Source organism: Arachis hypogaea, chromosome 19 (assembly GCF_003086295.3).
Source record: "Arachis hypogaea cultivar Tifrunner chromosome 19, arahy.Tifrunner.gnm2.J5K5, whole genome shotgun sequence".
Lineage (NCBI taxonomy): Eukaryota > Viridiplantae > Streptophyta > Magnoliopsida > Fabales > Fabaceae > Arachis > Arachis hypogaea.
In genome coordinates this window covers 148274993-148288313 of record NC_092054.1, presented here as the reverse complement: position 1 = coordinate 148288313, position 13321 = coordinate 148274993, and the positions used below count along the sequence as shown (strand labels likewise).

Genomic DNA, 13321 nt, shown 5'->3' with positions numbered 1-13321 from the left:
CTCCAACTTCTTATTTAGGTCTTCCATTGACTCTCCCATAAGGACGATATCATCGGCAAAAAGCATGCACCATGGCACAGGCTCTTGGATGTGCTCTGTGAGTACTTCCAAGACTAATGTGAAAAGGTATGGACTTAAGGATGATCCCTGGTGTAATCCTATACCAATAAAAAATTCCTCTGTCACACCACCTTGAGTCTTCACACTAGTTGTGGCCCATCATACATGTCTTTAATTGCACGAATATATGTGATTATTAACCTCCTCTTTTCTAAAACTTTCCATAAGACCTCCCTTGGTACCCTATCATACGCTTTTTCCAAATCAATAAACACCATATGTAGATCCCTTTTATTACTATGATACCTCTCCATCATCCTTCTTATAAGGTATACCGCTTCAGTGGTAGATCTGCTTGGCATGAATCCAAATTGGTTCTCTGTTACTTGTGCCTCTTTTCTCAATAAGAGCGGTTGTTACTCTTCCGAATAAATCAGCAAGCATCAGATCTTCAAATGTATTGTCTGTTGCGCCAGCTCCTCATAGAAACACAAGGAAGCTTGCTAGAGGCCAAGGAAAGAGGCGGGCTATTGAAGAAGCTCCTGTTGATGACACCACTGAAACTGAGACTGACAAAGGTAAGAGAAAGCCTTATAGACCTAGGTCTTGGACATGGGACCACTTTGCTAAAGATGAAACTAGTAATCCACAGTATCCTAGAGCTAAATGCAATTGGTGTGGGTCTAGTTATGCTTGTGATACACATAAAAATGATACCAGTAACATGAAAAACTACTTGTTGTCGTAATGCAAAAAAATTTCGAAGGAGATACATTTTCTGCTATGTCTTCTGATATTGATCCTTGTAGACAAGCCCTTGTTAGAATGATTATTGTGGATGAATTGCCTTTTCGCATGTTGAGAGAGAGAGTTTTCGTTATTATATGAGTTGTTTGCAACCCAATGTTCTAATTCCTGGAATGTTCATAGTTGCTAGGAATTATTGGAAGCTTTATTTGAATGAAAAAACTAAGTTAACGTCTATTTTTAATCAACCAAATCAAAATATTTGTTTGATAACTAATTGTTGGTCATTTGTGCAAAACTTGAACTATCTTGCCTTAGCTGCTCATTACATTGATGCTAATTGAAAATTGCAAAAAAGAATTTTGAATCTTTGTGCTATCAAGAATCACAAAGGGTAAACAATTGATAAGAAGATTGAGAGATGTTTGTTGAAATGAGACATATCGCGAAATTTTTCTATAACTGTTGATAATGCTTAGTTCAAATGATGCTGCTATTTCTTACTTGAAAAGTAGAATGGAGGATTAGAACTCACATCCACTGAAGGGAGAATTTTTGCATGTTAGATGTTGTGCTCATATTTTAATTCCTATTATGAATGATGGATTGAGAGAAATGCATGATTAAATTTTAAAGATTAGGAATGCAGTTACACATGTGCATGCATTACTAGATCATATTAAGAGGTTTAAAGGCCATGATTAAAGAAGCTAGAATTAAGAAAAAAGGCACTGTACATTTAAATGTTCCTACCAATATCATATAGAACTCTACCTTTTTAATATTTGAAAGTGCTTTGAAGTCTCGAAAGGCATTTAAAAAATTGGGGGAGAGAAATTCAGAATATACTATGATGGCTGGTGAGATCCCTGAGTCTGATCGAGGATTGGGAGAATGCAAGATATTTTGTCAAGTTTTTAAAAATATTTTATAATATAACTGACAAAGTTTTTGGTTCAACATTTGTTACACATCTTCTCAATATTTTAATAATTTTTGTAAAATATTATCTACACTTAAGCATTGGATGAAAAGTTTAGATCTAGTGTTTCAAATATGGCTGAGAAAATGAAGTCCAAGTATGATAAGTATTAGAGAAACATAAAAAGAATACAAATATGATCATTTTTATTGCAGTGGTTCTTGATCCTAGGTATAAGCTTCAGTTGATGAAGTGGAGATTTGAGAAATTGTATGAAAAATATGCTGATTTTTTTACTTCAAAAGTGAAGGAGACGATTTTCTAGGTGTTTGATAGCTATAGATTGTTTGGTGGGATTAGTAACTATTAAAGATCTATTCGTTAAGATCCTCCTGAAATTCGCACACAAGAGCTTGATGCAAATGAAACTTTTTTTTGTTATGGAATTTGAGAAGGAAATGCAATTTAATTAGAGAGTTAACAAGAATGATGTGTATTTATATCTTATGGAGTTATTGGAGAAGAGTAATGGCGTGCGATTTCACATCTTAAACTGGTGAAAAATAAATTTCACTAAATATTCAATTCTTGAGCAGATTGCAAGAAATGTCTTAGTCATGCCGGTTTTCACAATAGTTTCAGAATCGACATTTAGTACTGGATGAAGGGTGTTGAATAATTATCGAAGTTCTCTAATTCCGACGATAGCTAAAGCATTAATTTATATGCAAAATTGACTCCAAAACTCTCCAAAATTTGTTCTTGAGGAGCTCATTGAGAATTTGGAGAAATTGAAATTAGGTAAGCTCAAGTTTCGATTGATAATTTTTTTTATTATTTATTTTGTAGAAGTTGCACCCACTCCTTATCCGAATAAAAAAGATTCTGGTGTTGAGTATAATTGAGTACATCTTGTCATGGTATGAATTATTCTCTTTAATATTAGAATATATAACTAGATTAGAATTTTTTTTACCGGTGTATTATTATTATTATTATTATTATTATTATTATTATTATTATTATTATTAGAATATTAGTTCAAATCTGTCTCCAAGGATTTAAAAGCGGTTATTTTAGTCCTAAAAAAATTAATACATAGATCAATTTTCAAGATTTTACTCCGGCAGATAAATCAATCCCAAGTTTATTTTCTGGCAAAGTAATTACCCAAATTAGTCTTCAAGAATTTTAAAAGCGGACATTTTATTCCTAAAAAAAATTAATACACAGATTAATCTCGAACGTTTTTCTCTGTCAGACATAACAGTCTCCTGTCCATTTTACTTTTACTATATGTCAACCTTTATTATTATTAACTTAGCTCTGTGCATGTCAACGATGACACTAGCATATTAATACACTTTTTTTGTTAGAAACAAGTAAGGTGAATAATGATGTTTTGAAATCTAAATTAAAATATTTTCTTTTAAAATAAACATATCTTTTAAAATAAGACATCTTTTAATTATATTAAATACAAAAATATCAAATAGTTTCAACCTTAAATTTTTTTAGAATAATCTCTGATAATTATTTTGATTATTATTATTATTATTATTATTATTATTATTATTATTATTATTATTATTATTATTATTGAGTGAACATATATATATATACTTTTTATATTATAAATACATGCATAAAAATTTAATGAATAAATTTATTATTATTTTTGGGGTTTTTTACTTAAATAAAATTTATAGAACCCAAATTTACTAGATTCCCCTGAAATGACATCTGCAACGTGATTACCTCTTCCTATTATTATATAAATCGTCCTAGGCTGTGTAGGATTAAATAAAATGTAAACCATTTCAGCTTGTAACGATTAATGCATGATCTAGTAAGAGAAACAAAGGGTAAATCGTGCCAGGGTCCATATGTATAATAGGTTTAACATGTTGTTGGGCTAAACCTCATTGGACTGCCACGATTTACACACAAAGAAGACCCTATTCACCCTGGCACGATTTATGTATAATAGGGTACTTTTATTTATAATATTTTAATTTAAATTATATCTATTTAAATTTTAACTTAAAAAATAAAAATATAATTTTTATAATTTCAATTATTAATTTCATTAATAAGATTAAATTAAATTAAAAAAAGAAATACTAACAAATTATAATAAAAAGAGTACTAAATTTTAATATATAAATTTAAATTTTTTTTCTTTAAAAAAATGTCAAAAAGAGTTAAAAAATATAATTTTAAATAATATAAATTCATATTGTTTTGAATAACATAAATTTAAGTTTTTATGAAATTTCTAGTATTTATTGTTCATATGATTTTTTTTAATCATTTTTATTGATATGTATTTTTTATAAAATTTTGTTTGTCATTTTATAAAAACTTAAATTTATGTTACTCAAAACTACATAAATTTATATTATGCAAAATTATATTTTTTAACACCCTTTGACATTTTTTAAAAAAACTTAAATTTATGTATTAAAATTTAATACTCTTTTTATTATAATTTGTTAGTATTTTTTTATTTAGTTTGCTTTTTTTAATATAATTAATAATTAAAATTTATATGAAGTCAAATAAAAAATGACAAAAAAATTCTATAAAAAATATGCATTAATAAAAATGATTAAAAAAATTATATAAACAATGAATACTAAAAATTTTATAAAAACTTAAATTTATGTTACTTAACACAGCATAAATTTATATTATGCAAAATTAATATTTTTTAACAGCTTTTGACATTTTTTTTAAAGAAAAAACTTAAATTTATATATTAAAATTTAGTACTCTTTTATTATAATTTGTTAGTATTTTTTAATTTAATTTAATCTTCTCAATGAAATCAATAATTAAAATTATAAAAAGTATATTTTTATTTTTTAAGTTAAAATTTAAATAGATATAATTTAAATTAAAATATTATAAATAAAAGTACTCTGTTATACAACCATCACTCTATAGTAAGAGTGTTAACTAAGCTATTAAGAAGCCTGATTTCTAACGTTTTATGCTAAACTACATACACCCTTGTTCGGTAGGTCGGTTACCGGACGATTCGGGTTTGGACTTCCGAGGAATGGTAGGGGCTCGTCAGGTCGTGGACTGCCGGGCTGGTGTGTGCGGGGTCCCGAGTACTTCGTGTAGGAAGGGGGGTGTCACCTGCAAAGACACTCCGACGCTCTTGTCAGTAAAAGTGCAGGCAAAAAGAGGTGATGTGATATGCGACGTACCTTGGGGGAAGGGCAAATCCTTCCCCTTATATACTGTGTCAAGGGTGGGCCCTACAAGGATAGACCCACTTTCTTTGGGACGTTCTCCCACAGCCGTGAATGAGCTGTCCGGGACGCGTGTCCGGGTCGGGTGGCGCTCGGGTCGGGCGACCCGTGGATGGTTTGGGCCAGGCCGTAACAGTGCCCCCACGCGCCAGTGGTAGCCGTGGGAGCTACCAGTGGCGTGTTACTTCGCGTTTCATTCATCATCGTTAGGTCGGCCGCTCATGGAAGGGGCATGCCCCTGCGCGCGTGTCTCTTGGTTGCTGGGGCAACCGTTTGTCGCTTCGTTCCTTACGCTGAGCATTAAATGCTCATAATGGGTTGCAAAACCCCGTGTGTAAATACTATCTTGCCCCCAAATCTTTCGTACTTCCTAAATGGCAGTTTTTAAATAGTTCACCTCCCACTTTTTCTTTCTTTTTACGCTTCTGTTTCTTCCATTTCCTTGCTATCTCCCTTTTCCTCGCTTAAAAATTTCAGAGTATTGTTGCAGTTTTCTCGAACATCTTCCTCTCATCCTTCCAGCTTTCGCAACAAATTCAGGTAATCCTCGGACTTCTCTTTTTTCTGCTCTGTTGTTGTTTGCTTGTTGTTAGTATTTGCTTGTTCTTGCTGTCTTGCTTGGAATTTGTGGCTATATGACCTTTTGATGCTAGGTAGACGTGTTAGGGGAAAGGTACCATTCCAGGGTAGATTTTTAGGTGGCTTTCGAGATAGGTGTAGCTTTGGCCATGCTTGATCTTAATTGTCGAATAGGATAAACGTAGTTTTTTGGGTTTTTCCGGGCTCCCGACCTCATAGACTAATGGAGTGGTACCCGTACTGTAGGTATGCCTCGCGTCGTCTCCTGGACTTCCACCTCCGCGGTGAACTATGACCCCTACGCCTGGGTGACCTCAGACATAAAGGACTCGCCAAACCAGATGGATCTGGAGGAGTTGACGAAGTTCCGGCAAGCCGGATATCTGTGCGGGGGGACAGACGAAGAGACCAATTACGAGACCTTCGTCCCTGCGCCCAACGAGCGTTTGTACGAGATTAATTTCCGTTCTCCCCGGGTCACCGACTGGATTTGGTTTTACAAAGCCATGTTCACCCAGGTCGGCGTCCGGCTGCCGTTCTTCGATTTCCAGATGTCTCTCCTTAATCGGATATCCGTGTCGCCGTCGCAACTCCATCCGAACAGCTGGGCTTCTATCCGCTGTTTCGAGATGGTTTGTAAATATCTCGAGCTGCCGGCGTCAGTGGATGTCTTCCTCTTCTTTTTCAACCTTACCAACCCCTCCAAACAAGGGAAGGCGAGGAAAGGGTTTTTGTCTTTCCGGTCTGCCCAAGGCCGGAGGATATTTGGCCTGTTCGAGGACTCCTATCATGGGTTCAAGGACAAATTCTTCAAAGTTCGCCCTGCTAAAGGTCGTCATCCCTTTTGGTTATCGTTAGAGGGGGAATGCCTCATCCCGACTTATTGGAGTTTCGGGGCGGGGTCTAACTCTTTCATAAAGGTGACCTACAAGGGAATGTTCTCTGTAAATAAAAGGATTGCCGATGTGTTGTATGCTATTTTCGGGAAGAACCCCGTGAACCCCCACCTCCTCATGGGTGAACGGGAATCCGCCAGGAATTATATTTGTGAGCTATTCTGCCTTGTGTTTTTGCATTGCTTGTTGTTTATATTTGTTTTTCCCGACTTCACGACTAACGTATTTTGTTTGCTGTTGTAGTGGAGATGTCTGCTTTGGTAACTGGGCTTGAAAATTTGGTCAAGACCTTCTTGGAGGATAGCGATGATGAGAAGGCTGACGAGAAGGATGCCGGGGAACCGGGGGGCCCTTCCGGGGAGAAGGAGGATCAAGCCGTACCCTCTCCCCGAGACACCGGGATGTCTGAAAAGGATCCAGCCGAGGTGCAGGCTTCCCCCATTCCCGAAGAGGCGGCCGTTGGCGGGCACTCGTCTCCTATTTATCAAGAATATGATGATGTGGAACTTATTCATACCCCCAAGAAGCGGAAGGCATCTGCCAGCCCGGAAGGGACTCTCACCATCATGGAGAGAAATTTTGATGCTACGAATTTTATTGACTCCCAACTGATCCCTGGGACGGAGGAGCATTTTCATGGGACCGACCTGGCTGGGCAGGCGAGATGGATGTACCGGACTCTGCTCCAAGGGGTCGTGATAGCTCGAAAGGCTGAGTTCGAGTTTTCGGGAATGCAAGCTCTCCGGAGGAAACTCGAATCTTCAGGCAAGGCGAACAACGACTTTAAGGTGCAAGTCGAGCTGCTCCAAAGTCAGTTGTCTGAGATGGGGGAGAAGCTCAAGGCTTCTGAGGAGAAAGCGACATCTTCCGGGGAGAAATTGAAGGCTTCCGACGAGACGGTGGCCCGTTTAGCTGAACGGGAGATGACCCTAGAGAGCCAGCTGAACGCTGCTCAGGGTTGGGTGGCGGTCTTGGAGAAGGAGCATGACCAGGCCGTCTCGTCGGCTAAAGCCGCTAAAGCCGAGGTCGAAGAGCTCAAGAAAAAGCACAAAGCGACCAAGGAGCAAGGGAAGAACGCGATCTTTATGACCGAGGATGCTCTGAAGGCCCAGGTGAAGATCGTGGCTCCTGACTTCGACACGTCGGCTATTGGGGTTTTCAAGACGATCCAAGACGGCAAGATTGTTGACATGCCTCGGAAGTGATTTCTTGTAACTTTGATTTGGTGTGGATTTGTTGAACATTTCGTCGTGGCTTTATAACTTTTATGCTTAACTGGTCGCTCGGTCGACTTATCATTATTATCGTTTATCTTGCTTGGTGTTTTATTTTCGTTACCGTCTTTCCGGGGCGGACTTTTTGTTTGTGTCAGTTTTGCCGTTTGCGTTGGTAACCCGATTGGGGTCGTCGTGGTTTTATTTTTGAAACCGTTGTGGTCTTATTATTGCGGCCGTTCGATATGGCTATGATTCCGTTGGCTTCCCGGGGTGATCAATCCCGGGTTGCCGTTTACGAGTACGATCTCGCAGGGTACGCGTTGGAATGTAATGGAAGAATTTGGACAAGTAATAATTAGTCGTTAGCTAGACAAGTTCGTGAACATAGTAGGCATTTGATAAAAGTAAATAATTGGGAATTAACATTTGATTAGAGTAAACCTCTATCCAGCTTATCAGGCCACTTGGTCGGGGCAACCAAGCTACGAATAGAACCTCCTCAGGTTACCTGCGTTCCATGTTCTCGGGATCTCTCTGACGTCGAGTCTTTCCAGCTTGTAGGCGCCTTTGCCGAGTACTTCTTTGATTCTGTAGGGACCTTCCCAATTTGCCGCCAGTTTTCCTTCTCCTGGGGTCGGTAAACCGACGTTGTTGCATCGCAGGACGAGGTCTCTTTCCTCAAAGTCCCTCCTGAGGACTTTAGTGTTGTAGCGCAGGGCTGTTCTTTGCTTTAGTGCCGTTTCTGACAAGTGGGCCATCTCTCTGGTCTCTTCCACCAGGTCCTTTTCCACCGCTTCGTGTACTCCTGCGAGGAGTAACCGTGGACTCGGTTCGCCAATTTCCACGGGTATCACTGCATCGACCCCGTACGTTAGGCGAAAGGGGGTTTCCCCGGTGGAGCTTTGCTCGGTTGTCCGATAGGACCAGAGGACCGAAGCGAGCTCATCGGCCCATGCGCCTTTCTTGTTGTCTAAGCGCTTCTTGAGGCCTAGTAGGATGACTTTGTTTGCGGACTCCACTTATCCGTTCGTCTGGGGATGTTCTACTGAGAAAAACCTTTGTTTTATTCCCAGGCCGGTGAGGAATTCCATGAACTTCTTATCAGTGAACTGCGTCCCATTATCCGAAATGACGATCTCCGGGATACCAAAACGGGTTATCACCTGTCTCCACATGAACTTCCTACAATTGAACGAGGATATGCTGGCTAGTGGTTCGGCCTCTATCCATTTGGTGTAGTAGTCGATGGCGACTATGAGATATTTGACTTGCCCTGGGCCAACTGGGAAAGGCCCTAAGAGGTCGACTCCCCATTGAGCGACGGGTCGTGTAGACGTCAGTAGGCTCAGCTCGGAAGCCGGCGCTTTGTGGAAGTTAGCATTTTCTTGGCACTTTACGCATTTTCTGACAAATTCTTTGGAGTCTCTCATCATTGATGGCCAGTAATATCCAACTCGGATGAGCTTCCTTGCTAGGGCTTTGCCCCCGATGTGGTGGCCGCAGCATCCCTCGTGGACTTCTCTTAGTACATAGTCCGTCTGGTCGGGGTGTAAGCACTTCAATAGGGTTTGGCTGAGGCCCTTTCTGAACAGTTGTCCTTGTATGATTGCATATTTGGCCGCCTCCCTTCTCAATGTTTTGGTCGCTTTCTCATCATCAGGCAGCTTGCCATGTTCCAGGAAGTTTGTGATGGGGTCCAGCCAGGAGGGGCTTGACTCCGTCAAATGGAGGGCAACCGTTGGTTCCTTCACCATGCCCTGGATGAGAGACCGGTTGCCTGCTCCCGGCTTCGTGCTTGCTAATTTAGACAGGAGGTCTGCCCGTGTGTTCCTTTCTCTTGGAACGTGTTAGACCGTGACCTCTTGGAACTGCCTGGTCAATTCTCTAACCTTTTCTAAATACTTTGCAGGAGGGAGTCTCTGGCTTGATAGCTTCCGTTTACTTGCGAGGTGACGACCTGTGAATCGCTGCACACTTCCAGCCTTGTTACCCCGACTTCTCGGGCTAAGGTTAGTCCACCTAAGAGGGCTTCGTATTCCGCTTGATTGTTCGACACCGGAAATTCAAACTTGGTCGACTGCTCGTAAATGACTCCCGCCGAGCTCTCTAAGATGACCCCGGCTCCCCCGGACGTCTGGTTGGAAGCCCCGTCTACGTGGAGCCTCCACCGTGTGCCTGTTTTCTCGTGGGGATCACTCGTTACCTCTACCAAGAAATCCGCCATCGCCTGTGCCTTGATTGCATGTCGGGGCTCATACTGCAGGTCATATTGGGAGAGCTCGATGGCCCAGGTCATCATCCTTCCTGCCAAATCGGGTTTTTGGAGTACTTGGTGAATTGCTTGGTCCGTTCTCACGATTACGCGATGGCCTTGGAAGTACTGCCTCAACCTTCGGGAGGAGGTTAGGAGTGCCAGCGCCAGCTTTTCCAGTTTGCTGTACCTCAACTCTGCTCCTTGTAGAGCTTTGCTTACAAAGTAAATCGGTTGCTGAGCCTTCCCTTCTTCTCGTACGAGCACTGCTGCAAGGGCTTCCTCTGTTACTGCCAGGTAGAGGTAGAGTAGCTCTCCGGCCTTGGGCTTCCCGAGCACGGGAGGTGCTGCTAGGATCTCCTTGAAGTGGTTGAATGCTTCCTCACACGCCGGGGTCCATTCGAATGCTATCCCCTTTTTCATCAGATTGAAGAGGGGCAGAGCTTTTGCTGCTGATGCGCCGAGGAAATGGGATAGTGCAGTCAGCCTTCCTGCCAATCGTTGGATGTCTTTGATACAACCCGGGCTCTTCATCTGGAGAATGGCTTGGCACTTCTCAGGGTTAGCTTCTACTCCTCTTTGGGTGATCATGAACCCTAAGAACTTCCCAGCCTCCATGACAAAGGCGCATTTGAGCGGGTTGAGCCTCATGCCGTGTTGCCAGAGGGACGCGAACACGCCCCCCAGGTCGTTTAGGAGATCGTCGGGCCGGGTGGTTTTCGTGAGGATGTCGTCCACGTAGACTTCTACTGTCTTGCCTATGAGCTCGCTGAATATCTTGTTCATCAGTCTTTGGTACGTGGCGCCAGCGTTTTTCAGACCAAATGGCATTACCTTGTAGCAGTAGATTCCTCCCGGCGTTATGAACGTTGTCTTGTCCTCGTCGGGTCGGTGCATCGGTATCTGATTGTACCCGGAGTAGGCGTCCATGAAGCTCAGATATCAGTACCCCGCCACCGCGTCGACGAGCGCGTCAATGTTGGGGAGAGGATAGCAGTCCTTGGGACATGCCTTGTTGAGGTCAGAATAGTCCACACACATTCTCCACCTCCCGGATGAACCCTGCTTCAAGGAGGCTGGCCGTCTGCCTGGCCACCTCCTCTGCCCTTTCCTGCGACATCTTCCTCCTCTTCTGGGCCACTAGCTTAGCCTCCGACTTGACGGCCAGATAGTGTGACATGAGCTGAGGATCTATCCCTGGCATGTCGGCTGGCGTCCAAGCAAACAGGTCGGCATTCACTCTGATCATCTCCATCAAAGGTTCCTTTAGTTCATGGGGGAGATTTCTATTTATGAATGTGAACTTCTCCTCCCCGTCACCGACCCTAAATTTTTCCAAGTCCCCCTCTGGCTCGGGCCTAGGCTTGTCGTCTATTCTGGGATCCAGGTCGGCAAGGAAGACCCCTGATGCTTCTTTGGACTTTTTCCTGAGAGAGAGGCTGGCGTGGTCGCAAGCGACTGCCGTTTCCAAGTCCCCTCTGATGGATCCTACGGATCCGTCATTCGTAATGAACTTCATTATGAGCAGCTTCGTACTAATCGCTGCCCCAAGGTCGTTGATGATTTTTCTCCCCAGGATGACGTTGTAGGCTGTGGAGTCTCGCAAGACTACAAAATCGGCCATTACTGTCCTTCGCTTCTGTCCTTGTCTCATGGAGGTCGGGAGGGAGATGATCCCATCCGGCTTGATGAAGTGGTCACCCAACCCTACCACACCGTGCTGGTGGGTCGCTAGGTCGGCGTCACGCAGTCCCAAGGCATCAAAAACGTTGCGAAATATAATGTTCGAGTCCGCCCCTGTATCCACTAGGATCCTTTTGACGAGGCCGGTTCCGACTCTGGCCGTGATGACCATGGGGGGACTTTCCGGTACTTCGTCGAACCATTGGTCTTCGGCGCCGAAGGAGATGGATGGGAGTCCCCGGGAACTTCTCGCGGGTGAGGAGGAGACAGCCAGGACTTTGGCATCTTTCTTCTGTGCCGATCTCGACCTCGGGGCGGAATTCCTCGCTGTTACCACGTTCACCACCGTGAGACCGTGGTCGTCCCCCTCTGGTTCTTGGCGTCGTCTTGTCGCCCGGGGCCTGTCCTCGCCCTCGTGATCGCGATTCCGTCTCCTTGGTTCCCTTATGAGGTGGGAGAATTCGGCAAGCTTTCCGTCCCTAATTGCTTGTTCCAGGGCATCCTTTAGGTCGAAACAGTCTTGGGTCTTGTGCCCGTATCCGTTGTGATATTCGCAGTAAAGGATTTTGTTTCCCCCCGTTCTGTCCTTCAGAGGCCGGGGTCTCGACAGTATCCCCTTCTCGGCTATCTGTTGATAAACTTTCGTGATTGGTGCTGTGAGGGGGGTGTAGTTGGTGAATTTCCCTACTCGGGGAAATGGCTTTGGCGCTTTACTCGGACCGCCGTCCCTGGCGTGTTCCTTTTGTCTTTCTCCACCCTCGTAGTGGCGGGTTTGGTTGTAGGGGGGTTGCCGTTTGTTGGCAGCTACGACCCGGCTGACTTCTTCGTCGTTAATATATTCCTTAGCGACGCATTGGATCTCCTGCATTGTCCATACTGGCTTTGTGGTGAGGTGCTTCCTGAAGTCCTCGTTCAAGAGTCCGTTAGTCAAGCATAAGCTCGCCACCGAGTCCGTCAGCCCGTCGATTTCCAAGCATTCGTCGTTGAAGCGATCTAGGTATTTCCTGGTCGGCTCCCCGGCTCTCTGGGTCACGCCCAGCAAATTGATCGGGTGCTTGGCTTTGGCAATTCTGGTCGTGAACTGAGCCAGGAAGGCATGGCTGATGTCGGAGAAGCGGGTTACCGAGCCCTGCGGGAGGTTATTGAACCACCGTATTGCAGGTCCCGCGAGGGTGACCAGGAAAGCGCGGCACCTTACCTCGTCTCCCACTCCCTCTAGGTTCATCCTGGCCTCGAAGGCCGTGAGGTGTTCCAGTGGGTCTTGCGTTCCATCGTACCTCATGTCCGTCGGCTTGTCAAAGTGTTTTGGCAGCCGGACCTCGAGTATGGAACGGTGGAATGGGGTCACTCCCATTATCACGGGTCCCCGTGTTCCCGTCGTTCTTCCCTCGTCGTTCTCCCGACGAATGTCCTCATCCCCGCGATTCGCGGTACGCCGCCTCTCACGTCTGGCGTAAATGACGGGGTCATGACGTCTTCTCGCGCGCCCTCGCTCCCCGGTGCTTTCGGACTCAGCTTGGGGGGTAGGCGTGCGCTGGAGCGACTCCTGGAGCGAGAATGGGAGTGACTCTGCTCTGGGGTGTGTTGGTCGCGTTCCCTATCTGCTAACCGGCGTTCCAGGTATTGCATCCTATGGCGTAGCTCTTGCATTATTCTGGCGTGGTTGTCGCCAGTCCCCCCAAAGGGGCGTCCCTCGTGTGACT

At 43.7% G+C, this 13321-nt stretch overlaps 1 protein-coding gene across 1 annotated transcript; it reads right to left on the bottom strand.

The window, feature by feature from the left end:
• Positions 1-11306: 11306 nt before the first annotated feature.
• LOC112779021 (uncharacterized) lies at positions 11307-12972 on the bottom strand. The gene is made up of 2 exons (XM_025823284.1): positions 11647-12972; positions 11307-11423 (listed from the first exon to the last, which is right to left on the bottom strand). The coding sequence occupies exons 1-2, from the start codon at positions 12970-12972 to the stop codon at positions 11307-11309; spliced, it is 1443 nt and encodes a 480-aa protein (XP_025679069.1).
• Positions 12973-13321: the final 349 nt, after the last annotated feature.